Below are 25751 nucleotides of genomic sequence, written 5' to 3'. Positions count from 1 at the left end.
GGCCATGCTCCACGCAAGGCGTGCTGTCGTCTGCCTTGCTGTGGCGACCCTCCTTAGTCTGTTGATTTACTATCGCTCGGCCAGTGCTTCCATCACAGTCAACTCCTTGCGCAGCACCGTTCCTCAGGTCATTGGTCTGGGAGACTATTTCAATACTGCGGACAAGGATGTCGGGTCACAGAATTCAACCACCTCACAGCCAGAGTATCCTCATGCCTCGAAACCACCAGCTGATGCCGGACCATCCGAGTCGGGAGGCTCAGTTGTTCCGACGAGCAGACCTCCCAAAGCGAACTTCACTCGGAGTCTGGTCATGGCACGGACGATGAAGGAAAGTGTCGAGTGGTTAGATGAAGTGGACCTGGGCCCGGGCATCACCAAGCAGATATATGTCGCCGACGATCCAAATGCTCCTTTGCATACCCCCAAAAACAAAGGCCACGAAGTCATGGTCTATCTGACATACATCCTGGACAACTACGACAACCTGCCCGATGTCAGTATTTTCATGCACGCGCATCGCTACGCCTGGCATAACGACGACCTGTTGAACTTCGACGCCTCGGAAATGATCCAACGGCTCAGCAGTGAGCGGGTGCAGCGACAGGGATACATGAATATGCGCTGCCACTGGATGCCTGGCTGTCCGGAATGGATTCATCCCGGCCAAATCGAAGAAGATCGAGAAAAACTGGAGCAATCCCTGATGGCGGATGCCTGGGCCGAGCTGTTCCCGCTCAAACCTATCCCCAATGTCCTAGCTCAACCCTGCTGTTCTCAATTCGCATTGAGTCGCGACAAGATCCGGGAGCAGCCACGAGAGCGGTACTTGCATTTTCGAGATTGGCTCTTGAGGTCTCAGATCAGGGATACAATGAGTGGTAGAATCTTCGAGTACCTCTGGCAAGTGATATTCACCGATGAAAGCACCTTCTGTCCCAACCAACGCACCTGCTACTGTGACGGGTTCGGCGTCTGTTTCGAGTCCGAGGAAACCTTCGACAAATGGTTCGAGATCAGGCATCACATGAGAAACGCCGAGACCGAGCTTCGTGAGTGGGAAGACAAGGCCAAAGAGATTGAGGCTTACCGAAAAGATGGCAAGCTGCAAGGAATCGAGGCGGGAGATGTACAGGTTCCGGCATTTGGGCAGAAAGAGCAGTTGGCCACGCTCATTCGAGAGCTGTCGGCAGACCTCGAACACAGGAGAACGGAAGCCATCCAGAGAGGGACTGACGCCAAAATCCGAGCGGAAAGCGATGGACGCACTTGGAAAGAGGGCGATGGCTATTGAGGCCGATTGAGCATGGCGATTGGAATCACCCACGGGCATCTGGGACTGGGCATTTGATGGGACAGGACTTGGTCTTGTGCAAATTATGGCAAAAGTACAAAAGAGCATATCAGTGTCAGCGACTGTCTGCGTTTCTGGGACGGGCTCGACCTGATGAGGCATTGGCGTCTGGAGTTTGGCTGGCTGTCAGCATGAAGCTGGCATAGGCAGATTGTTACCAACACATCATAAGAGTGAGGTGAAGGTGATAGACATGCATTAGATCTCTGGGACATAACGGTACATAGTAAACAGATATTACAGCACTCTAGTAGTGGAACTTTGAGGCGATACAGCAATAGAGAAGAGGTGATACTGCGACGGTGTGGTCGATGGATAAATTGCACTCTCGCTCGTGTGACGCCATTTCCTGTCTGCGGAGGAGGATTCAAGTTGGAGACGAACAGAACACGGTGCAGTCAGTCAGTAGTACGTTGCTGCTGCTGCTGGTGGTGGTTTGTAACCAACTTGAACTCCAAGTTGCTTGTAACTTGGTGCCTGTGATAATCAGGAAACTGAACACCTTTGTCGTTCCTCCACTGCACCATCCACCAGCTAGACTGATGCCAACTGCACTTCCTGTCTTCTGTCTTCATTTGGTTATCACGTCAGTCCCTCGAATGTCTGTCTTGTGACTAGGAGTGGGATCATTCACTGATCCTCATTTCTACCTCGTCATCCGCGTATAGGGATGGCCCCGATCATCCAAGTCCAACGTCGATAACTCTGAGCGAGCGACAAGCCTGTTTCGCGTGTTTCGCAACCAACCAACAGCGACAATGCCTGTCAGGATGAGGATGAGATGGACCGCTTACGCCGGGGTAAGTTATGACATTGCGCTGATCCATGGCGACCAGAGGGTGTGTCTGAGAGTGTATGGACTAACATGAGATCGCAGGCGTCTACTGCCCTGGCCGCGGGGGTCATTCTCAAAGCTCTCACGCAGCGCCCGAACTTCTACTCGGCCGCCGTCTACCTCTCGCAGTCCTCTGCCAACCTCATGATCCTGACCAACCTGCTCTTCGTCGTCGCCTGCACCTTCCTCCTCGGACTACAGAAACTCCTGTATGGCAGCCTTCGGCCGATCGAGATTGAACAGCTGTATGAGAAAGCATGGTTCGCCGTGACCGAAACATGTCTGGCCATGACCGTCTTCCGAGGCGAAGTAGGCCTCCCCTTCCTCGCCATGTTCTTTGCCCTCTTGACGGGCAAGGTCTGGGGCTGGATCGGCGAGGGCCGAGTTGAAGTGCTGGAGCAGCAACCACCGCGCAATCCACGGCTGTTCCATACACGGCTCGCTTTGAGTCTCGGGTTGAGCGTCGCTTTCGACCTGACCATGCTCGAATACGTGGTCAAACAGGTCATGAGGATGGCTCGGCCAGACATGATGGTCATGTTTGGTTTCGAGTTTGCCGTCTTGTCCGTCATGAGTATCAGCACTGCGATGAGGTATGCCATTGACCTGGTGGAAATCGGCATCGTCCGCGAACAAAAGAGACTCCGCATCGAAGAGATCAAGAGGGAGAGAGTGCAGACAGCTGTGGCGGAGTTCCAGGAGGCGCAGAATGCCGTGGTCACCGCCAGTGATGCGGACACCCCGACGACACCGACGCCGACACAACGAACTCTGGAGCAGGTGTCCGAGGACGTCTTCAACCAACCGGTGGACGAGAATGAGGTGGAGGTGGAAGGCTGGGAGGAGAAGGGCCGTTACATGTTCTACCTGAACCTCACCACGGACTTCTTCAAGCTCGTCATTTACCTGACATTCTTCTTCATCCTCCTTGTGTTCTACGGTCTACCCATACACATTTTGCGGGACGTTTTCTTGACGATGCGGTCGTTCCTGAAACGAATTTCCGACTTCATTAAATACCGAGCCGCGACCAGGGACATGAATGCGCGGTATCCAGACGCGACGGAGGAAGATATTGGCCGAGAAGATGTCTGTATAATATGCAGGGAGGAAATGCGGCCATATCAACCCCCAGTCGCCGAGCCTGGTCAACCACGCCCTCGGGGTACTCCGGTGGCGGAGCGGATGCGGCCCAAGAAACTACCGTGTGGACACGTCCTGCACTTTTCTTGTCTGAGGAGTTGGCTCGAAAGGCAACAGATCTGTCCCACTTGCAGAGCAAATGTGGTCCGGAGTGGGAGGGCCCGAGGTGACGCGGGAGCGGCCGGTCAACCCGGAGGTGCGCGAGGAGGAGACGGGCAGGCTCGACCGGCGGGTAGACAAGGCCCACGGGTGTACCAGTTTGGACCGCTCCGAATTGGTGTTGGCGCCGTCAGAGGGAACAATATGTTCGAAGATCTGCAGCAACAGTTGGAGGAAGTGCGGCAGGCCGGGGGCCCCGGCCAGGCTCCAGGTCCTGCGGGTGACGATGTCAATGCTCCTCGTCAATTTGGTATTGGATATCGATGGCAGACTGGTGCTCGGCGTCAGCGTACAGGAGAAGCGCAGGATATGACGACCCAAGAACAGCTTGACGCCTTGCGTGGCCAGCTTGATCGTGAGATGCACGAGCTTGCGCACAACTCGGCCGAACTCAGTGTGCTCCGGTCGATGCAGGCGGAGATGCAGCGACTGAGAAACATCAGACCTGGGGAGACTCTGGATCATGCGAATACAGAAGCACCGGGCGCCAATCCGGCCGCGACTTTTGCTGCTGCTCCAGCTCCGGCACCACCTCCACAACCCAGTGGCGGTCAACGGGCTGCCCGGACGACACAATTTCTGTCGGCCGGCGGTCCGCACGAGGTCATCTACGCAGGAAGCGACAGGCTGCCGCCAGGCCTCACACTACCGGAAGGATGGAGTATCATGCCTCTACGGTCGACCACCATTGAGGGTCTTCGGCCGGCGTCGGCGGCGTCGGTGCGGAACCTCGCCGCGGGACTCGAGATGATGCAGAGACAGTTTCCAAACCAACACTTTGGATGGTTTCCGCAGCCTCAGCCATTCCAGCATCCAACAGGACTGAATGGAGGCGGTCAAGGACAAACAGCTACCTTTCACCTACATCCCCAAGGCTTGCAGGAGCAACCCCAACCTCATTATCAACCTCGACCACAACCTCAACCCGCACATCAAAACCACCCCTTATCAGTAGCTGGAGCACATCTTTTCCCGCCCTTGCAGCGGCCGGCTGAAAACAGCAACCAACAGCCCAGTGGTCCGACCGAGGCTTCGACCACTGTGCAACCCACTGTGAATGGAGCAAGTGTGGCAGCCACACCTGGCCTTCCCGGTGTTGATCGAGGCGTGTCTGATGTGGCAGTACCTCCTACTACTCAAGAACCCCAGCATTCACCTACTCTGTTTTCTATGCCTCTACTACCCACTACCAACACAGCCGTGCCAGCTCCAGAACACCAGCAACCGCCGCCGTTCTCGCCTGGTGCTCCAGAAACCAGGGGACAAGGCCTGCCTGCTTGGGGCCGTGTCGCCATGAGCAATGGTGAGAACAGCACTACACAACCAGTGAATGGTGGCAGCGGCGCGAGCACTGCCGAAGATGCCGAGCCAAGTCTTTCGAGAACAGGGAATGGCGATATCAGCCACACTGCATTGGATGATGGCCACAGACACGATGCCGAAGACGAGAATCAGGGCCACGTCAGCGCTGCTTTCGCGTCTGACAGCGCTCTCTCTGAGCGACGTACTCCAGGTCCATCTTCTGAGCAGTCGGCAGCGAAAGACAGGCACGTCACGGTGGAGGACGTGGTGGGTGATCCCGACTGACATTGGGAGACGCAAGCGTGAGCGTGGACGTGGACAATGGACAAATGCATTGAATACTAGGAGCATGTTTGAGTGTAGCGGGCCGAATGAATTTGAGCCTCTCTCTTTTCTGTGTTCGGTTGGTCCTTAGACTTTCAGGCAAAAAAGTCAACACAGAACTACCTTAGGTACCTAGGTAGTCATGGCAAGTCGTTTCTTGTTCCTTTCCTGTGGTGACTTGATAGCATGAAGTATCCTGGCGCAGGTGGTGCAGAGTATCTCGAAAGCATACCTACCTCTACCTAAGGTAGGTTACGAGCATCGAGATAGATACTAGAACGAGGTGATTCGGTGCCTGGTACTTCATAGATGTAACCAGAGAGTTAGATAAACCAGTAACATAAAACGAGTAGTTCCTATATACCGAGGTACCTTAGGTCGGTATACTACTACTATGTACCCAGGTATGTAGTAGTAGTAGTAGATATGTACTAGGTACCTATACTCTATATATATATCATCCCGACAAGAGTCCTTTTGCACAGGTTTCAAATGCATGCGTGAAGCGGGTCCGAAACAAGCTTCAAACACTCGCTGTGTTGGCTGGCATCATCGCCATCCATCGCCATCATGACGCTTCATCTGCCTCGCTGCCTATCTCTGTACGTACTTGTCATAAGAACTTCCCCTGTTGCTGCGCCACTCTCCCCCAAACAATCGACGGGCGATCAACCAACTTCTGGGTACCCAGCAAGCCTTGGTAGATACTCTAGGTACAGAGCAGGTGAACGTGTAACTACACTGCTACGTTGGTTTGATGTGGATTGTTTCTGCTCCTTTCATCTTCTGAATGAACACATATTCCTCGACGTGTGCTTGCGATCTCTCGTTTGAACACTTTGCAACTACGTGCGAGGCTCGTCATAACTAGGTACTCATATACTCGTATACCGTGCAGTGGTACAACTGCTTGACACCTGACAACTTTGACAAACCGAACCTGACAGCCGGCTTGGCCACCCTCAGACAACTGAAGGAGAAACCGACTGCGTCGCTGCCTATCGTGCCTGCAACCCCCTGCGTCCGTCTGCCCGGCCAGTCTCCGTTGCACTTGGTGTCCCAGTTTCACTTTGAGCGTCCCATTGCATAATACTACCTACCTCAGGTGGTGCTCAACAAACACTACCTACCTAACACAGAACAAGGCCAAACCATCGAGCAGTCTGTTGTTGGTAGACACGACGACGCAGAAGTCTTACTTCATTTCCATCCTCAGACGCCACAAGTCGAGTCGAATCCAGGCCTCTCTTCAAGTTGTTGACTGCACGTCAACGCGGAAGGTCGCCTTCTCTCCTCTCCACGTCGAGTCCTCTTTCCTCGAATACACATTGAAATCCTGGAGGGTACCACTGCACTGGTCATCTACCGCTCATCGACCTTGGCTTGGTTCACCATCTTACAGAGTCGCGTTGGACGGTCGAAGGACGTTTTGGAAGAACCACGAGTCCTGCCAGGTCTTAGAGGACCATAATCGAGAACTGTGGTCTACAACATCCAAAGTACCATCCGAGACAATTGGCACGTTTGCAATCCAACGAAGAGCAGTCTTAGACATTCCGTCGTGGGTACAAAAATACAATCTTCGAGAATCCGGACTGGACATAAACGATACAGACAATGGATACACCGAGGATATTCCGTCGTCAACTCACCACGGACACCGACTCCGACACCAACACCGATTCCGACACCAACAATAATGGGAATAATGGCAATCCCAACAACTACTACTGGTGGTATGGTTCGGTACGTATATTCTAGTTGAACTCGGAATATCACTGACCAGGCTGGCTGTGACAGACTGCCGAGGCCATCAAATGGGCTGTGATTGCGGCCGTCTTGGTGCTCGTGTTTGTCTACTTGATCGGAGGTTACCTACACGCCAGGAGACGGATGCGAAAGGGTCTTCCTCCTTTAGCATATCATCGGGTATGTACCTTCAGCAGTGCTGTTGCCGGCGAATATGAAGGGTGAAGGGTCTGTACTAACTTGACCGATGTAGTGGCTTGTTCCTCGTCGACAGCGCATGGCCTTCGCGCAGCAACATCCCCAATACGCCAACCAATTCTCTTTCTACCGAAACAGACAGTCTCCCTACGCCTACGGTCACGGTCAGGCATACCCAATGGCCGCCTACGGACCGCCTCCTCCAGGTCAGTTTTCTCCCGTGCGACCTTGAGTTGGATCTATCTGACCTTATTATACAGCCTACAACGAGCCAGACTACGTGCCCGCGTACACCCCCGCCGCTCCAAACAAGGTCGATCCCGATCAGAACTACACCGCGCCACCCGGGCCACCGCCGAGTGCTGGCTATTCGGTCCCACCGCCCACTGATGGTCCGAGTCAGCCTCCCAGAGCTCATGTTGGAGGTTAATCACAATATGGGTTGTTTGGAACAAGTGCAGCACAATATGGTTTATTTCGAGACAAGCGCAGCATGGAGTAACGGGACATGAATCATGGAAAGTGGTTGGCGGACAAGCACCCAGGGCGACCCTCAAGGCTAATGTATATGTATGACAACTTGGAATTCAAATGGGTATCTGTGGTACGCAATAGCAAATCATTTCCCTCTGGGCCTCTGGGGAGACCAACATATTCAATACTGGCATCGTCAATCCTCTATCCAATTTCCATGGCGTCTGCATCTAGTTCTTCGTCGTCTGCTGGGGCCGTATCTTCGTATATTGCATCATCCAGGTCAATCTCGGGCGCCGTACCGCCGGTCTCGCGCAGTGCCTCTTGTCTTTGTGTTTCTCTGAGTTCTTCTGCCTGTTTCTCCCTGGCCCGGGCGCGGGCTGCGACGATAGCCTTTCTCACCGCATCCATCTCCTCCGGAACAGTGATACTGGTCGGTTCGCGGTACAAGACTAACGCGCTGCTGAGGTTCTCCGGCGGCGCGGCGGGCGCCCGATGCCGCAGCACTCGGGACGGTATGGCGGACACCTTCTTGTCTATATCCGGCAGAAAGACGGCCGACGCAGCGGCGGCCTCGTCGGCCTCGATCTGGGCGATCTCGGCGTCAAGATTGCTGATGATGACCCGGGTGGGCGTCTCGTCCACAGGCATGAAATCCCCATCGGACATTGTAGGCATCTTGACGTAAGGTGCAGAGGAGGAGGAGGAGGAGTCATATTGTGCGGAAGTGGAAGGATGGGTCGTCGCAGCGCCCACATTGGGAGGAATGCTGTTCTCCGGCCGGAATGAGACGGCGGCGGTGGTGGTGCTAGGTGATATCTGCGGTGAACTCGAAGGAAATGATGCACTGCCAGGGTGCGGCACGGCTTGGTTCAGCCGGAGTTTCTTGAAATGTGACGATATATTAGACTGGGATTCCAGGTCGTCTTCCGCTCTGCGCTTCCCGGTGAAATGGTTCCGGAGCTCATTCACCGGCAGCCATTCTGCCGTGGCGTAGGATGCCATTGCTGGTAATCAATCATATATGAAAGCGGAGGAGAAGGTGTGTTGCAAAGTGTACAATATACCTTGGAAGGTAGGTCGGTAGGTAGGTAGGTAGAGAGAGAGAGGTAGATGGTACTTCTGTCGCTCTGTAGGGATACGGATCACAGCGGGGCGCAATTAGGATTCAGGTGTTGTAGGCGTTACAAGGTGGTGTGCACCGGTGCGGCTTCTCCAATTTTTGAGTGGCACTGCAGTTCAACGCTTGCGGGTAAAGTACCTAACTATTATTTCCGTCTTTCCTCTTTACTTCTCTCTGCAGCGTCGGGCCCAGCTTGGTTCGCAGTTGGAGACGTGGCTTGTCATTCTTGTCGATGTCGTGAACTGGATAAGACGCCCTCGGACTCTTCGGCGAATTGATACATATAAAAGGAGTGGGAAGTGTTGAGCGTCGCGATCGATCGGCCTGGGGAGGTGGTTCTGTTAGGTCTGGAAACTACGAGAACAGCGAGGGATCCAGGTGAATTGGATGCGAAGAGGCTGCCAGTGCAGCGGAGCAGCTGCGGCGAGTTGGAGAGCTGCCACTTCTACTGCCAGTGGCAGACTGCGCTTCTCCTCGACCACAGCACCACGACCAGCACCACCAGCATTGGTCCACCACACCTCGCCGCCTATCACTGCGACTTTTACCACTGCTACTCGCGTTCCCCGATTCAGAAATTCTGGCTTGACTCACGACCCTCACCGACGATTCACTCCGGCCCTGCGCACACTTGTCCAGGAGCCCTCTACAAAGCGGACGCATTCGTGTCTGGCGCATATTGATTTTCCTGCCAGAAATTGCAGTAGCCGAGGACCCCTCCTTCGAGACTTATCGACTGCCACTGTTCTGCGCACAACCAAAGTGCGGCAGCACACAACTTTAAGAATGGCGTCGACAACATCGGGAGTTCCGCAGCAATGGACTGCCACCAAGGTCAGAGATACCTTTCTGCAGTACTTCGAAGACCGCGGACACACTTTCGGTGAGTATACTCTCGCACGAGCTGCTTTGCGCAGTTTTTGCTGACCGGGTGGTGAATTAACAGTCAAATCCTCCCCTGTGGTCCCCCTATCTGATCCGACGCTTCTCTTCACCAATGCCGGAATGAACCAGTTCAAGCCTATTTTCCTGGGCACCGTCGATCCTACGAGCAAAGAGGGCCAATTAAAGCGGGCGGTCAACTCGCAGAAATGCATACGTGCGGGCGGCAAGCACAACGATCTCGACGACGTGGGTAAAGACAGCTACCACCATACCTTTTTCGAGATGTTGGGCAACTGGTCGTTCGGAGACTACTTCAAGAAAGAGGCCATCACTTACTCGTGGGAGTTGTTGACCAAAGAGTTCGGACTCGACCCGGATCGATTGTACGTCACCTACTTCGAGGGCAACGAGGCTGGGGGGTTGGAACCGGACATTGAAGCCAAGGAGCTGTGGAAGAGCGTCGGCGTTGCGGAAGACCACATCCTGCCGGGAAACATGAAGGACAACTTCTGGGAAATGGGTGATCAGGGCCCGTGTGGACCTTGTTCGGAAGTCCACTACGATCGTATTGGTGGTCGGAATGCCGCCAGTCTCGTCAACCAGGATGACCCTAATGTCTTGGAAATCTGGAACAACGTGTTCATCCAGTACAATCGAGAGCCTGACAAGAGTCTGCGGCCGCTTCCCAACAAACATGTCGACACGGGTATGGGGTTCGAACGACTGGTCAGTGTGCTCCAGGACAAGCCGTCGAACTACGATACCGATGTTTTCACGCCTCTGTTCGATCGAATCCAGGAAATCACTGATGCTCGACCATACGCTGGCAAATTCGGAGACGAGGACGAGGATGGCGTCGATACCGCCTACCGAGTCGTGGCGGACCATGTCAGGATGTTGACTTTTGCCATCAGTGACGGTGGCATTCCCAACAACGAAGGACGGGGCTATGTGGTGCGAAGAGTGCTGCGACGGGGTGCCCGATATGCCCGAAAATACTTCAATGTCGAGATTGGCAACTTCTTCTCCAAGATCGTGCCAACGCTGGTGGCGCAGATGGGCGGCATGTTCAAGGAAATTGTTGCGAAGGAGGAAGAAGTCAAGGAAATTCTGGATGAGGAGGAAATCTCCTTTGCCAAAACCCTGGATCGTGGCGAGCGGCAATTTGAAGTGTACGCTCAGAAAAGCCAGGCCCAAGGGCTGAAGAAGCTGCATGGTGCCGACGTCTGGAGACTGTACGACACCTTTGGCTTCCCGGTGGACTTGACAAGGCTCATGGCCGAAGAGAGACATCTCACTATTGACGACAACGAGTTCGAGACGGCCAGACTGCAAGCGAAGGAAGCTAGTAAAGGAGAAAAGAAGGCCGCGAGCGACCTGCTCAAGCTGGATGTGCACGATCTCGGCGAATTGGAGAAGATGCCCGGTGTGACCAAGACCGATGACAGTGCCAAATTCGGACGCGAGAACATCAATGGGACCATCCAGGCCATCTACCACGCCAAAAAGTTCCATGAGGACACCCGGAATATCCCGGAGGGTGAACAGATCGGAATCATCCTCGACAAGACCAACTTCTATGCCGAGCAAGGTGGTCAAGAAAATGATACTGGCCGGATCGTCATTGATGGACAGGCCGAGCTTGATGTGGAAAATGTGCAGCTTTATGCGGGCTACGTGCTGCATACGGGGTACATGAAATACGGCCATTTCTCGACGGGCGATGTGGCGATTTGCGAGTACGACGAATTAAGGAGGTGGCCGATCCGAAACAATCATACCGGGACGCACGTTCTCAACTTCGCGCTGCGGGAAGTTCTCGGAGACGGTGTGGACCAGAAAGGATCTCTGGTCGCTCCGGAAAAGCTGAGGTTCGATTTCAGCCACAAGGCGGCCGTGTCAGATGCGGACTTGAAGAAGGTTGAGGAGATCTCGACCGAGTACATCAGACAGAATTGCCCCGTGTACGGCAAAGAAGTGCCTTTGGTCATCGCCCGGGAGATTACCGGCGTCCGTGCCGTCTTTGGCGAGACGTATCCAGACCCTGTGCGGGTGGTCTCGGTGGGCGTTGAGGTGGATGAAATCCTAAAGAATGTCAAGGACGAGCGATGGCGAACGGTCAGCATCGAGTTCTGCGGTGGCACTCACGTCAAGAGCACCGGGGACATCAAAGATCTTGTCATCCTCGAGGAAGGCGGGATTGCCAAGGGTATCCGCCGAATCATTGCCGTCACCGGTGAAGATGCCCACGCCGTCCAACGCGCGGCGAACGAGTTCGAAAAGAAACTCGACCATCTGGAACAGATGCCGTTCGGACCCGCCAAGGAACAAGAATCCAAAGCCGTCCAGCTGGAGTTGAGCACCTTGTCGATCTCGGCGCTGAAGAAATCCCAGTTCCGCGACCGATTCGCCAAGATCAGCAAGGAGATCCTCGACCAGCAGAAGAAGTTCCAGAAGGAAGAAACCAAGAAAGCCATCGATACCATCACCGAGTTCTTTGCGAAGAACGACAAAGCATCAGGCGCGGTGTTGAAGCTGCCGATTGGTGGGAACCCCAAGATCATTCCGGACGTCATCAAACATGTGCAGACCAAGATCAAGGATAAGAGTGTCTATATCCTGGTTGCCGATGAGAAGGATGCCGAGGGAAAAGTGTTCCACGGGTGTTTTGTCAGTCAGGTAAGTCGATTCAGTCGAGTTGTGGTTTGGTTGAAGAACTCCTTGTTGTTATGGTTGGGTCGAGTAGTGGAGCTACGCATGCTAATATTCTGTCTGTATTCCAGGCTCATACCAAAGCCGGACTGACGCCGGCAGACTGGTCTGCCACCGTGTCGAAATTGGTAGGTGGCAAGGCTGGTGGGAAAGCCCCTGTTGCTATCGGTACAGGGACAGAACCGGCGAAAGTCGACGAGGCGGTGACTGCTGCGACTGAGCTGTTGGAGAAGTTCAAGCTGTGATACCCTTGTTGCCTGAAGAATGGTGACGCATGATGCGAATCTGTGACTTTCTTCGTGACCTGCCTTGCCTCGAGCCAGGAGCATAGATCCAAGCAGGATCTGCTTGAGGCTGGTTCGTGTGGCTGTTGCTTGCTGCACTCACCGTTGTGTTAGTGGCCCGACATTGGACCAGCGGTGCTGTTTTCGACAGTCGCGCTTCCGCATACCCATACAGAGGCTTTTTGCTTCGGACGCGTGTCCTGTCTAGATCCGGCTGGGCTGCTGTGACGGTCAAATTAAGGTTCTGAATCTGGTTCTGGTTCTGGTTCAGCGTCTGGGTCGGTGGCATTCCTTCTTCGTCGCTATCTCACTATGGTGGAGGGGAATGGTCAAACACTAGAAAGATCTCTTTGATCCTACTCATGGGCGTCGAGCGGGAAGAATGGTAAATAGCTACAGTACAGACAGACACTAAGCCGCCTCTGGGGGCATATTTCATGTCATGTCATGTCATGTCAAGCGGAGGATGGCTTGTGCAGTGCTATCGCGGTTTCTCGACAGGCACAGGCCCTGTGGGATATGGCAACTCATGCAGTCGGGGTTTCACACTGGCGTGGATAGATAGATACCTAGATGCCTAGGTAGCTGGCGGCTTTGGTTGTCAAATGTACCATCACGGCCAACCTGGAACTCAAGGATCCTAAAACCGATACTGAATCTCCCCAAACCCATCCGCAGCAAAGACATAAAACCACGTCAACTCCCGCTCAGGGTCGGTGTTGCGGATCCCATGTTTCGCGTTGCCGGGAATATACACCACCGTCCCGGCCTGCACGGCCGACTCGACGCCGTCGATCTCGACGACGCCGTGCCCTTGGGTGACATGGTAGATCTCTGCCTGTCGGTGGCGATGGGGGCACAGATGGCCTGTTCTCGGTGGACACGTCGCGATCCCGGCCGTGAGGGAGTCGGTCCTGGTCTGCGGCGCCGAGATGAGTGTTTTCCAGGTGACTTGGCCGCGGCCGCCGTCGACGCCCAGACCTAGGCTTGGTTCAACTTCAAGGTCAAGGTCAACTTCGGGGAAGGACTCGGGCTCTTGCTTGGCTATTGACTCCGGACTGATGATCAAGGGTGAGATGAGTGGTTTGTCATTGTCATTGTCATTGTCATTGTCGGTCTTCACGGTTGGAGGACTCATGACGGACTTTGAATCGACCGACCGACGGGGGTGTCGTTGATGGGTTCTCGAGATTGGGGTCAGGGTCAGGGTCAAGTGCACCACACCAGAGTAGGTGTAGGTTTCTAGTATGGTATATGGTACACGGCGCGGCAGTATGAATGCCAGTAAGTAGGTATCTTTCTTTATCAAGCTGAATGGGCTGTTTCACGAGAAAGTATAGTAGGTGGTGCCTTGGTAGTTTGATTTAGGTCAAGTGGTCAAGTACCTTATATATACACACTAATACGATTATATGGGATATTCTGACTACCTACAGTACTAGGTAGGTACTGGTATCCAGGGCTACCTACCTACCTAGATATGCCGAGAATAGTATCTTTCCCCCCAGATCGAGGACATACATGAACCCAGAACTAGAACTAAAAAGCCTCGTTGTTACTATTTTCAACTCTGAAGTTCGAATCATTCGGCCTGGTCTGCGCCGTCTGTTTTGTATTCCTAGTTTTCATCATATCCTAGTATTCGGTGCGTTATTCTTGTTTCTCGTGGATCTGGGAGGCTCGCCATCGCTATCTTCCCTTACGCCGCCACACCTTGTTGTATTTTTATACCTAAGGGCAGTATTGTCATGGGTGGCTTCCTGTGACCACCAGCCTTCAGAGTATCACAACTCTCGATAGCCATGTGGGTCCTCATTAACGGCTTGCGTGCTCCAGGAGGGCAACGGTGTCGTATCACCTACTCCTGAATCTTCTGCTTGTGGAAGATACCTAGCAAAGCAAGGTTAGCCAAAATTTGAGTCGGTGCATGCCATTGCCGCGCCATCAGACATACCAGGGACTTCGGGCATCCACGAATCCCGCTTGCTGCAGAAGAACTCGCCCTTTGGTGGAAGTTCTGTGGGATGGTCAAGAGTGCCGTAGAAGATGTAGATGTTGTCTCCCGCGTTTGCCTGTTTCATTTGCCCACCTATTAGCCTTTTCGCTTCTCACATTACACCACACCACTTCACAACAACCGAAATATGTGGTCAGACTCACCCCATACTCCAGAAGCCCGCTGCCACACTCTGAACAGAATTCGCGATGCAGAATGACTCCGGCACCATTGTCGGCCTCGTGGGTCTTGATTACCTCCTGGCCTGCGGTGACCTTGTAGCTTGACTTTGGAATCTTGGTCGTGATGCCGAACGGGCCACCAGTGAATTTCTGCACAAGTCAAGAGTGGTCAATTAGAAGCCATACATATGACTCCAGTAAGACCCAGGAACGACGAGAGTCTTAGAGACCCGATATTGGTCTGGAACCAACTCACCTTGCAGTTCCGGCAATGGCATAAACTCGTTCTAGCTTGATCTTTGTCCTCTAGGTCGATCTCATACCGGACCTTCCCGCAGTAACATCCGCCTGGGAACTTCATCTTGACTGCGGCCGAAGTTGAGAACTGTCTCAATGAATCCGAGCTAGACGGTGTGGGAAGAGTCTTGGAGACGACAGGTAGTCGCAGAGCCAGACGCCCAGGTTGCGAGATGAAAGAGTACGATGGGGCTTGGGTGAAGTGAGAGATCACAGCCCTCGTGCGTCGAAGGGCAGTAGCTGTCGGAAGTGGAGATGGTGCTCGTGCCTAACTTTCGCGTGGTGTTGCCGGTGGTAAGAGAGAACAGATTTCGCATGTCCTCCACTGGCAAATGGTCAAGTCTTTTCTTTCCTCCAAAGAAGGAGGTATTTGAGGTGGATGAGGGACGTTGATCAGTATCAGTAGTTCTACGACACACTTTGATACTGAAAGGAAACGGAAGATCAAATAGAGATTATAATCAAATCTCGTCTGCCAGTCTCACTCTCTGCTGTAGAGGAATCGTCATATCGTCGTCGTCGAAGTCATTCGAGCTTGTTTGTACACAGCGACGTCATTTCCCCTCGCATCCCTCAAAGCGTCATGCCTTCCTGATTCGGCGGGCGGGACTCTCTGTGATTGGCTGACAGTGGGCAAGTTGGGACATTCATCCGATTGGTGGCCTTGTGGGTCAGTACTTTGTACGTGTTGCGAGTTGACCTGTATCTCCATCTTACCTTACCCTACCTGCTACCTCATGTACCCAGGTAGTTGAACTTCCTGCTGTAAAACTGTACCGTTACCGTCACTCGCCACATCTCAACTGTGACCCCCCAGCCCGCGAGCAGAACATATCCCACCCGATCTCAGTGGACACAGACATGAAGACAAGTTGATATAAGCCTGTGACGAGACTGAGGTTATCCATTCGCTGTTGAGATCTTTGGCTATTGGTGCAACATTCTGAGCAAGCACCTCCGAGCCGGTGTTTGTCGCGTTGGCTGGACTGAGTTGGGGAACATGGCGGACACCCGGCCACCAGCTTTGAGCGATGGACTAGGTGAGTATGTCCAGATTGTGGCGAGGAATCAAAGCAGCCCATGATCTCCCTACTCAAGGACTTTGAAATGCTCGCTTGGGCTCGGCTCGGCTCCACACTGGCCATCACCAAAAGTCTCCAGACTCCAAGGCCAGACGCCCATGTCTCGCGCTGAGCTATGCTTCAGTCCAGTGACAGCCTGCGTTCGGACTGGCCCATCATGCGCCTGGGCTCACACCACCTTTTGTTGTGATGTCCCAAACGACGTCAGGTTGGGCCAATCTAAATTTCACACAGAGGGTCAGTCTCGGCATCCAGTCACCCATCTGCTGACAAAGCATGGGGAAAACTCACCAAAGACAGTATGCTCGGCATTGCACTTTGTCACGAACGCCTCGGCGCCGACATGTATCGCCTTACCCAGATCAGTGGGAGTCGAGCAGAATCCATACCTCCCAAAGACAGGACTATATTTTGCACCCTTATCGACTCTTCGATCTTTATTGAGTTTCTTCCACACCTGCCCTTGATCACCTTCACACGGCTTGCCCGTGGCATAGTCGACAGTGATACTCTGGCATCTATAGCAATTGGCAGTCAATGGCATCTTAACGCGAGTATTGTCACTGACAGTAAACGTCAACTCGGCCCAATAATCTTCCGCGAAGGGCCCCGAACTCCCAGAGACCACGATGTTCGGCCTGAACTTGGTCACGTCCATCACTTGGCCATTCGCGAAGCGGGACGATACCTGGTCGTTCGACTCCTTGGTCACGACCAGGTAATGCGCAATGTCGTTAAACACCAATCTTTCGGCAGGCAGGATCCTGGCGTTGATGAAAGAAGGAAGTCGGGCACGGATGAAACGCCATGGCCATGACGATTCCGGAATGGCATCTTTGCTATGTGGTGCGATTGAACCCAGTACCGCTCGGGAATTGGGGCCGATATATGTCAAGCGTACATCGAATCCTAAGTGGCGTGAGAAGAAAGATGCCTGTTCGTCGCCCATGTCGTAAGCCAGCGTCGGACTGCCGTGCAGACTGACCTCGATGGTCTTGAGAGCGGTCAGATCTGGCTTCACGGGAAATCTGGTCTGGTTCTGTGTTTGATTGTCGGAGTCCGGTCCTGAGAAATTTCCTGAGTCGCTACCAGTGCCGTCTCCACTACCGGTCCAGGTCACTAGTATATTCGAGGCTCTCCTCTCGTCTCCTTCGATCTCGAGGCACGTTGAGAACAGGGCCAGTCGGAGGTGATATCCAATATACATGGTCTCGTATTTCGGGCTCTTCGAGTCCGAGCCCGTTCCGGTGTAGTCGTGCTCGACCTTCTGAAGACAAAATGTGCGGTCCCCTTCGAATCCGTATTGACCGACGGTCGCCTTGGGTAATGAGCATCCTCGGAGGCCTTTGACAGGGTAGATATACAGCTAAAAGCACAAAAGGGTGGATGTTAGAACTCGGTGTCTTAGTCATGAATCACGACCCATGCCTAGCTGGGGCATGCAGTTGTTGGAGTGAGACCTACAGCTTCGACTTTGAGCTTCTCCAAAGGCTTGAACTTCATCCGCCATGATAGCAATAAGCCTGAGATGATGGTAAGAACGAGAGCGATGCTGAGATAAGTCGACTTATGGTCCAAATTGAAGAGATGTTGTAGTAGCATCGCTTCCGAGGACATGATTGCTATAGCGACGGCGACCCGACACCAATTTTAGCAGTGATTCTTCTTTCTTCTGGATTTGTGAGACGAGTAGGTGTTTGTTCTCGAGCCTCAAGGACGGATGCAGACTCGTGCTCTTTTGAAGCTGGTTTGAGAGCGGGTGAAGTTAAAACATATCCAAGCCTCTTGGCCGCCTGCCAGTTGTATGTTGTGTATACACATGATAACCCCGGATAGATAAGGATCTGAATCGCGTGCTGTTGACCATGACCTTGTCAACGACCCTGCCACACCGATGTCGCATTTCTTTCATACACTTTCTTGGAGTGCTTGTCTTCGCATTCGGGTTTAGCGATGCAGGAGGGATAAGTGCAAAACTGGTTAACCGGTGCGTGCGGCGGCTGGATTGAGAGTGAATGAAAGTGGCTGCTTAGGTATGTTGAACGGATTTACGCGACCCGAGAGCGCGACATGTCCACCCTCCTTACCCCAACTGGCGGACGCTATCTGTTCAGGCTATCGTCCAGTGAGATACCATCGAACTAATCCGTAAGGTCCACTGATTATTGAGAGTCGAATCTCTCTCAGAGGTTCATGGAGGTGCTGAAAGATGGTGGGTCGTATTAGTGTGGCATATCAACCTTACCTTTTTATCAATATGTGTTCTTCTCAAAAGTGCCCTCCTCCATCGCTAGTTTACAGGCTGATAGAAGAACTCTGACCGAGCCCGGAATGGCGACCACCAAGGCTGCCCATGGCCTGAGCCAGGACACAATATTGGTTCTGATGCCATGTGACCCTATAAAGGACTTCACCGATCGCCTCGAGGCCAAGTTTCCAGGAGTCACGATCCGCTGGCAGAATACAAAAGTGGCATCAGGCCTCTTGATGACGAAAGACATGCCTGCCGAGTTGTTTGACGGGGTCACCATCGTGTGTGCTTTTCAGATTCCCGATGCATCGCTGGTGCCGAAGCTGCGCTTTGTACAATTGACGTCGGCGGGAGCCGACCAGTGCGCCGAGAACGCCCATTACAAGAACCCAGATATCCCCTTTTGCACGTCCAATGGTGCTCATCCGTGAGTGACTGTTCTTCTGTCCCATCACGCAGAGTAGAAGTTAGCTGACTGAGTTTGAATCTTCGTCGAAGACCGCAAATCGCCGAATGGGTCATTGGGAGTTGGCTGTCTCACCAGCACCAATTTCCCAAGTTCCGCGATTACATGAAGGATGGCTATTGGGAGCCTCCATATCAAACCCGCGTTCAAGACTCACCTGGCCTTCGCATGTAAGTGGTAGCTCGCGGGAAATAGGCTCAAAGAAGAGTAAGAGTTCTGATGGAAAACAGGGGGGTTCTAGGCTATGGCGCTATTGGGCGGCAGTGTGCCAATCTCGCGCGAGCTCTGGGGATGGATGTCGTGGCTTTCACCATGCGTGAGAGGCCGACGCCAGAGTCCCGGAAAGATGATAGTTACTGCGTACCAGGGACTGGTGATCCGGACGGAGTCGTCCCATCCAAGTGGTTTCACGGAACGACTAAGGCAGCGTTGAATGAGTTCTTGGCCCAGGACCTGGATCTCTTGGTCATTTGTCTTCCACTGACAGCGTTGACGCGTAACATGATTTCGAGGGAGCAGTTTGAGATCCTGGCGAAGAGGCAGGCCTTTCTGTCTAACGTCGGCCGCGGCGGGCATGTGAATACCAAGGATTTGATTGAAGCTCTGGAGCAGGGACTGATTCGTGGGGCTGCTCTGGATGTCACTGAGCCCGAGCCGCTGCCGAAAGACCATCCACTGTGGAAGGCCCCGAATCTGTTGATCACTCCTCATGTGAGCTGGGTCTGTGGTGACATTACGAGGCGGATCCTTCAGATCTTCGAGCAGAACTTGACAGCTCTGAGTAGCGGCACGCCATTTGTGAATCAGGTCAACAAAGAGCATCATTATTAGACCGGGCACTGTGAAGATGAATTTATCACTAGACATACTTCAGCGTTGATAGAAACATCTATAGAAGCACTGCAACTGATGCCGTGACCGGAGACGGAGAATACATTTATCCGTCGCCTTGGCCATAGTACTAGTAGTTCCTTCGACGTCAGGAACTTCAACTGCCACTGCCACTGCCACTGCCACTACAGGACTTGAAGCTGAACAACACCGCGATGAGCAGTGTCAATCACTGCATCGTATCTTGCCATTATGAATTCAGAGCTGCGAAGGCAAGTCATCAATGTATACAAAGGTGTGGCCTGACTCGAGCAACCTGCGGTCCACACGTCTGTTTACTGACTGCAGGCAGAACTCCTGGAGATGGGGAAACACTATCCTCTAGGTTATGAGTACTTCCGGCCTCGCCTACACAAAGCTTTCATGTCCAAGGCACACTTGACGGACGAGGCCCAGATTCGGCAAGGCATTGAGAGGGCCGAGTTTGTCAAAAAGGAAATCGAGGCGCTCTACTTCCTCAAGAAATATCGATCGATGAAGCATCGCTACTCGTGACGACGACAACGGTTTCTCGTCAACTTCTCAACATAGAGGACGGCCCTCCTGAGTTTTGACGTAAACATATTATTCCAAGCTATCTGAGCCTTGACTGCCTGCATGTTTGCAGGGTAATTGGAGTAGTCTGACCAGGTTGCGCTGGGATTTCGGCATGGCAGGGTCCATCAAAAGGGCCACAGCCCAAAACGAACTGAGACACACAAGAAGCGTACTTGTGTCACTTGCCCATACTCCATCCTAAGCAAGTAAAAGGAAAACAGCATCTCCAGATCCTTGCTTGTCACCTTCCAGTGTCCTACCCAAACAAAGAACCACCGGCTTTCCTCTTTCCTCCCTCGGCTTCGACAGCAGCAATGAATTGTTCCAGCATAGTACTCGTCGTGAAAGCAGCACTTGTTGTCAGATAGGTGTCCTTGAAAAGCTTCCACAAACCCATGTCCTTTGGGTCAGTGGAGATGGGGCGAGGATAGTAGGGGTCGTTGAAGTAGAAAGCACGTTCCAGTTGTTTGATTTCATTCCCATCTTGTGTAAAGCTTTTGCATTGGTCAAAGTCCAAAAGCCAGATGCCGATCGACCGCTGATAGAAGTCGATTTTGATGCTCAGACTTTCCACATCCTGTTCGGTTGATGCCGCAATTTCCGCTGCTGAAGCTCGCATCCCTACTTGAGGCGCTCTCCCGAGAACAAACTCCACATCATTGGCATCTAGTTTGGCCTTCCAGTGGATGACTGCCAAGGTCTCAGCCATTGTTTGAGCATATAGCTCCGTAGGAAGTCGCAGAAGTTCCATCTCATTCACAGTCATGTCGAAATTGCGGAGTCTGAAGGTGTTTGTTGCTGACCTTGGTTGTCTTCGCCCAACGTAAATGCGGCTCAAGCAGTCTTTTTGCTCGGGCTGCGAAAGGAAGCTTGCTTTGTTCCTTTTGATATTTTCAAGGCCGAAAACGTCGACGAGAGCACCGCGGATTGCTGTTGGCAGGGGGAGGATTCGCTCGGACAAAATGCTATGTCTGGCGGGTTGCGTAGCTGGTGGAAAGCGGTTCCCGTATTCATTCCAGAACCTTTCATTGCGAGGGCCAATCCAGGCACCGAGACGAGGGAGGTTGATATTTCTTCTGTATTTCATGAAGGTCTCCTGGAGAGCTTCTTCGACCAATGCATGTTGGCAATGGTCATTGTACAGCTGATGTTCTTTGCCCTTATTCGTGACCTTCAGGACATTTTCACCGGTTAAAGCGTATACTGTGCCGCACTGACCCTACCCACTTGTGTGAAAGGCGTGCGATCGGATGTCTTGTCAGCAAGGGAGGGCGGCATAGACATATAGCAATTGGTCGACAGCATATGATGAAGGAACTCCTCCGAGCTATATTGTTGTCGTTCTGAGGCACCGATCATAGTCACGATGGGCACCTGATCGGTACAACGAGACCTACAAGCCATGATGGGTGCTTTCGGAATCGCTGACAAAATAGGATCCGTACAGAGGAACAGCGTTGCCAATACACAAAGATCAAGCCTGAATAGGGGCCAACACCACAAGTGAATCGCAGCGGCTTCTCTTATAGGAAATCATATTGAGGACCTGATCAGGACACCTCTCGAAAGGAAAGAGAGTTTGAAAACATCTGGAAGTCCCTACCAGAAACGCCGTAGCTTACCTTGGAGACGCAGAACCACCATAGAACCCTTTTCCAGTAGAATCTGTGGGCGGGTGGTTGCCTAGTACTCAAACAGAGAATGCTTGTTGATTCTGTTGTTCCTCTCCCAACTCAAAGTTGGCAGCGAATATCATATTCTTCTTTAAGTTATAGGCTTTGCAATTCTTTGGCCTGGTTGTTTGAATCTTCAGGATCATTCCCTCACTCGATGTACACCTGGTCATTATGAATAAGAAGACACCTTGTCTTGAAAGAGTGGTTGTATATATCGTATCACAGAAGTCGAAGGGTGAACAGAAGAGTGAGTAGAGACATAGGTGAGCGGAGTTGGGCGGAGTGTCCTCTTTACTAAAGCGGCAACGGATACTAAAAGCGGCAAAGAAGGAAGGACAATCACGTGCAGTCAGATCAATAACTATACTCACTAGTGCAGATTGCTAGCTCCTTCTGGTATTACTAGTGCCACTAGTACCAGACTATACTCTCTAATACTCGCCTTAACTGCCAAGAGTATGGTGATGGGTGGCCCAGGCGTGCGAGTTGAAAGAGAACAGCATCGTCCAGTCAAAGTGCCTTGCTCCTGGTATCCCACGGCACCGTGTCCTTCAAACTCATTCACCATCGCTCATTAACCATCACATCTCCATTGATATCTTTGCCCATATCACTTTGATATCCAGTCAACAGCCGACTACTACTCACCCTTGGTCTAAACACCAGTCACTGCACCGACTTGTCCCGGCTGCCCCAAATTGTCTTCGAGCTCAGAGTCGCAGCCCGACCCCAACCACCCGCAGCACAAACCATCCGGCCACAAGTCTCGACAGAAAGCTTCGGCGCCAGATACTCGCGATCCTGAAGCCTTGCGCGACCTTACTCTCGACATTGAGCTCTACATAGGGTCTCATGTTGAAGAAACGAAGACTCGATCTACCTTCCACCCGCACCCTCGTCACCCACGAAGCCGTCCCAGCCCCTCCGCTCTCCTTCCTCAGCGCATCACCCTTGCAAACTCGGACAGAATCCACGCAAACCGCCCTGCCTCGTTAGATGGCAGATGGTGCATTCCGGTTCCATCAGCCTGGAGCCGGGCAGTTTTATCCCACACAGCACAACAATCATCGAAATCAGAATCGAGCTACTTCACCATCCGGCGGTCGGCGACCCTTCACGAACGATACACCCTCTCCCTCGCGGTCACCCGTGAACCCGTCTCTTGGCCACAATTTCACCATGTACTCTCAAAATGGATATCAGACTCAACACGGGTTGATGAATGGGGCTCAGAATCATCAGCGTTATGGCAACCTCCAAATGCCGAAATATCAGCCGCAGCACCATGTTCACCATAACGCGGCGCAACATCATGTGCAACATCATCATGCCGGGCAGCTAGGGCACCAGCATACCATTTCGTCAGGCGGCTTCCCATCTGCGACCCCTCACCTTCCCTCGTACGCGCACGAGCACATGCAGAACGGCAACGGCAACGGATTACCCTCCGATGATGCGGATGAGCTGGATAATGAGTACTGGCGAGAGCAGAGACATTTTTGGGAAGAGAGCAAGGAGATGACTGGACAACATCACCGCGCGAAGACTGTTGCACAACACTCCAAAGGGGTCAATTACGTGCCGCTGGGAGCAGCTGCGGAGGATCTTCAATCAGATAGTCACCGGACTGCCACCTCGAATGGACAAACCGTGAGCAAACAAACCTGGGATGAACTCGACCTGGGTGGACAAGGCCTTTGTGCACTTTCCCCCGTACTATTCAATCCGTCATACCATTTCCTCAAACGGCTCGACCTAATGTACAACCAATTAGAGACTCTGCCACCTGAGATCGGTCGATTAAGGAATTTGGAGTACCTGGACGTGTCATTCAACCAACTTACCGAGCTTCCAGAGGAGATAGGGATGCTTACGAACCTCAAACATCTGCTTCTCTTCAACAACCATATTCAAACCCTTTGTTACGAACTGGGATTCCTGTACAAACTGGAAATGCTTGGTGTGTATGGCAACCCCTTGGAGCAAGGACAACGAGACAAGATCACGGAGGGTGGCACTAGAAAATTGATCGAATATCTCCGTGAGAGCATGCCAGGTTTGTTTTTACCTTCGGTGGATTCTACCCAGAAGACTGACAATAGACCAGAACCCCCACCACCCCGCGAAAGAGAGTGGCACCAGCTTGAGGAGGTGTCGGAGACCGACGTGGATACCATCAAAGTCTTGAATTACAATATCTTGTGCGATCGCTACGCCACCCAACAGCAGTACGGCTATGTGCCGGAGCGCGTTTTGGGATGGGGCTTCCGCAAGACGTTGATACTTGAAGAAATCCGCGAAATCAATGCCGACATTGTGTGCCTGCAAGAGTTGGACCGCTGCAGCTACGATGACTTCTTCCGCGGGGAGCTGTCAATCTCGGGCTATAAAGGGTACTATGCGCAGAAGAGCCGCGCCGAGACACTGGGCGACAATGCCAAGTTCGTCGATGGATGTGGCACGTTCTGGAAAGACAAGAAATATGTGCTTCTCGACACCCAGCATCTTGTTCTCGGAAGAAAGGCTGTCGAGCGGCCTGGCGCCAAAGCATCGGCTGATATGCTGAACCGAGTCTGGCAGAGGGATGACATCGCAACCGTGGTCTTCTTGGAAAACCGCGTGACGGGTTCGAGGCTCATCGTGGTCAACGCTCACATCTACTGGGACCCGGCATTCAAAGACGTGAAACTCATTCAAGCAGCCGTCCTGATGGAAGAACTCCAGAAGCTTGCCGACAAATACACGAAGGTTCCGCCGGCGACAAACAAACAAGTCTTCCGATTCTCAGACGCGGACGATACGCCACATCCTGATCCCGGCCCTTCTCTGGCATACACATCGGGAACTCAGATCCCGCTGATCATTTGCGGTGACTTCAACTCTGGGGCTGGTTCCGCAGTATACGATCTATTCACCAAGAAGGGGATGAACGCTGAGCATGCCGACCTGGACGGCAGGGATTACGGCGCCTTCTCCCGGGCCGGCATGCAACATCAGTTCACGCTCAAATCCTCCTACGGCGCCATTGACGAAGAAATGCCCTTCACCAATTACACGCCTTCCTTTGTCGACGTGCTGGACTACATCTGGTACTCGAGCAACTCCTTGAGGGTGGTGGGCTTGCTGGGCGCCGTGGACCCGGAATACCTGAAACGAGTGCCCGGGTTCCCCAACTTCCATTTCCCCAGTGACCACATCGCCATCGTGGCCGAGTTCAAGGTTGAGAAGCAGCGGAATGTGCAGAAGGCCGTGGAGGCCGACTTCGGACCCTCGAGCAAGAAGTAGTACCTTCGCAGTCTCGTATGAGGTTTGAGTGTTGGTGGGCATGAAACGGATTGTGCAGGGGGTTGCACTGGATGGATCTCGGGCGACGTGTTTTCTGTCTAGGTCACGGCGTTTCATTCAGTTGAGGAGCAAGGCAAGACGGCGCAGTCAGCAAACGCATTGAGAGAAAGGTACTGGGCGGGGAAGGGGAGGCAGGCTTGCCAGTGATGGTCAAAAAAAGTGGATGACTATTTGGGATAAACCCCCTTGGAATGGGCGGGGTTTGGCCATCTATATTCTGCAGTTCACCAAGCCTCTGTGTGTTTTACTCTTTCTATGCCTGTTCTTCTCCTCCCTTGCTTTTCTTCTTTGTCTCACTTATTGCTTTCGCCGCTGCTTGTTCTGTTCTCACTGATGGACGTGTCTCTGTGACAGACTTCCCCCGGGAGACGGAAGACGGAAGACGGAAGACAACAGTCGTACCCGCATATCCCATCCTCGCATCGTGTCGATGACCCCGTTTCTAGAATACGGCCGAGGAGCCAACAATCTCCTCTCTGTTTCTTA

The 25751-nt window shown here is 52.9% G+C and overlaps 12 protein-coding genes across 12 annotated transcripts; 7 read left to right on the top strand and 5 right to left on the bottom strand.

The window, feature by feature from the left end:
• Positions 1–4: 4 nt before the first annotated feature.
• Positions 5–1294, top strand: A1O1_05291 (uncharacterized protein; the record flags this gene model as incomplete). Its single annotated transcript, XM_007726177.1, has 1 exon — positions 5–1294. One exon carries the CDS (start codon positions 5–7, stop codon positions 1292–1294), a length of 1290 nt encoding a protein of 429 aa, XP_007724367.1.
• Positions 1295–2219: 925 nt separating this feature from the next.
• Positions 2220–5078, top strand: A1O1_05290 (uncharacterized protein; the record flags this gene model as incomplete). The annotated part of the gene is made up of 1 exon (XM_007726176.1): positions 2220–5078. One exon carries the CDS (start codon positions 2220–2222, stop codon positions 5076–5078), a length of 2859 nt encoding a protein of 952 aa, XP_007724366.1.
• Positions 5079–6734: 1656 nt separating this feature from the next.
• Positions 6735–7494, top strand: A1O1_05289 (uncharacterized protein; the record flags this gene model as incomplete). The annotated part of the gene is made up of 4 exons (XM_007726175.1): positions 6735–6863; positions 6918–7046; positions 7120–7270; positions 7325–7494. 4 exons carry the CDS (start codon positions 6735–6737, stop codon positions 7492–7494), a joined length of 579 nt encoding a protein of 192 aa, XP_007724365.1.
• Positions 7495–7742: 248 nt separating this feature from the next.
• Positions 7743–8543, bottom strand: A1O1_05288 (uncharacterized protein; the record flags this gene model as incomplete). Its single annotated transcript, XM_007726174.1, has 1 exon — positions 7743–8543. The coding sequence occupies one exon, from the start codon at positions 8541–8543 to the stop codon at positions 7743–7745; it is 801 nt and encodes a 266-aa protein (XP_007724364.1).
• A 904-nt stretch (positions 8544–9447) lies between these two features.
• On the top strand, positions 9448–12503 carry A1O1_05287 (alanyl-tRNA synthetase; the record flags this gene model as incomplete). The annotated part of the gene is made up of 3 exons (XM_007726173.1): positions 9448–9544; positions 9608–12225; positions 12330–12503. The coding sequence occupies 3 exons, from the start codon at positions 9448–9450 to the stop codon at positions 12501–12503; spliced, it is 2889 nt and encodes a 962-aa protein (XP_007724363.1).
• Positions 12504–13182: 679 nt separating this feature from the next.
• A1O1_05286 (uncharacterized protein) lies at positions 13183–13680 on the bottom strand (the record flags this gene model as incomplete). The annotated part of the gene is made up of 1 exon (XM_007726172.1): positions 13183–13680. The coding sequence occupies one exon, from the start codon at positions 13678–13680 to the stop codon at positions 13183–13185; it is 498 nt and encodes a 165-aa protein (XP_007724362.1).
• Positions 13681–14400: 720 nt separating this feature from the next.
• On the bottom strand, positions 14401–15081 carry A1O1_05285 (uncharacterized protein; the record flags this gene model as incomplete). Its single annotated transcript, XM_007726171.1, has 4 exons — positions 14401–14432; positions 14497–14614; positions 14703–14870; positions 14977–15081. 4 exons carry the CDS (start codon positions 15079–15081, stop codon positions 14401–14403), a joined length of 423 nt encoding a protein of 140 aa, XP_007724361.1.
• Positions 15082–16268: 1187 nt separating this feature from the next.
• Positions 16269–17716, bottom strand: A1O1_05284 (uncharacterized protein; the record flags this gene model as incomplete). The annotated part of the gene is made up of 3 exons (XM_007726170.1): positions 16269–16318; positions 16391–17465; positions 17564–17716. The coding sequence occupies 3 exons, from the start codon at positions 17714–17716 to the stop codon at positions 16269–16271; spliced, it is 1278 nt and encodes a 425-aa protein (XP_007724360.1).
• A 714-nt stretch (positions 17717–18430) lies between these two features.
• On the top strand, positions 18431–19647 carry A1O1_05283 (uncharacterized protein; the record flags this gene model as incomplete). Its single annotated transcript, XM_007726169.1, has 3 exons — positions 18431–18777; positions 18849–18986; positions 19047–19647. The coding sequence occupies 3 exons, from the start codon at positions 18431–18433 to the stop codon at positions 19645–19647; spliced, it is 1086 nt and encodes a 361-aa protein (XP_007724359.1).
• A 252-nt stretch (positions 19648–19899) lies between these two features.
• On the top strand, positions 19900–20202 carry A1O1_05282 (uncharacterized protein; the record flags this gene model as incomplete). The annotated part of the gene is made up of 2 exons (XM_007726168.1): positions 19900–19942; positions 20000–20202. The coding sequence occupies 2 exons, from the start codon at positions 19900–19902 to the stop codon at positions 20200–20202; spliced, it is 246 nt and encodes an 81-aa protein (XP_007724358.1).
• Positions 20203–20500: 298 nt separating this feature from the next.
• A1O1_05281 (uncharacterized protein) lies at positions 20501–21603 on the bottom strand (the record flags this gene model as incomplete). Its single annotated transcript, XM_007726167.1, has 2 exons — positions 20501–21415; positions 21463–21603. 2 exons carry the CDS (start codon positions 21601–21603, stop codon positions 20501–20503), a joined length of 1056 nt encoding a protein of 351 aa, XP_007724357.1.
• Positions 21604–22916: 1313 nt separating this feature from the next.
• Positions 22917–25205, top strand: A1O1_05280 (uncharacterized protein; the record flags this gene model as incomplete). The annotated part of the gene is made up of 2 exons (XM_007726166.1): positions 22917–23976; positions 24028–25205. 2 exons carry the CDS (start codon positions 22917–22919, stop codon positions 25203–25205), a joined length of 2238 nt encoding a protein of 745 aa, XP_007724356.1.
• Positions 25206–25751: the final 546 nt, after the last annotated feature.

Source organism: Capronia coronata (genome assembly GCF_000585585.1).
Source record: "Capronia coronata CBS 617.96 chromosome Unknown acBCG-supercont1.4, whole genome shotgun sequence".
NCBI classification, from domain to species: Eukaryota; Fungi; Ascomycota; class Eurotiomycetes; order Chaetothyriales; family Herpotrichiellaceae; genus Capronia; species Capronia coronata.
This window is presented reverse-complemented; position numbering and strand designations above follow the sequence as displayed.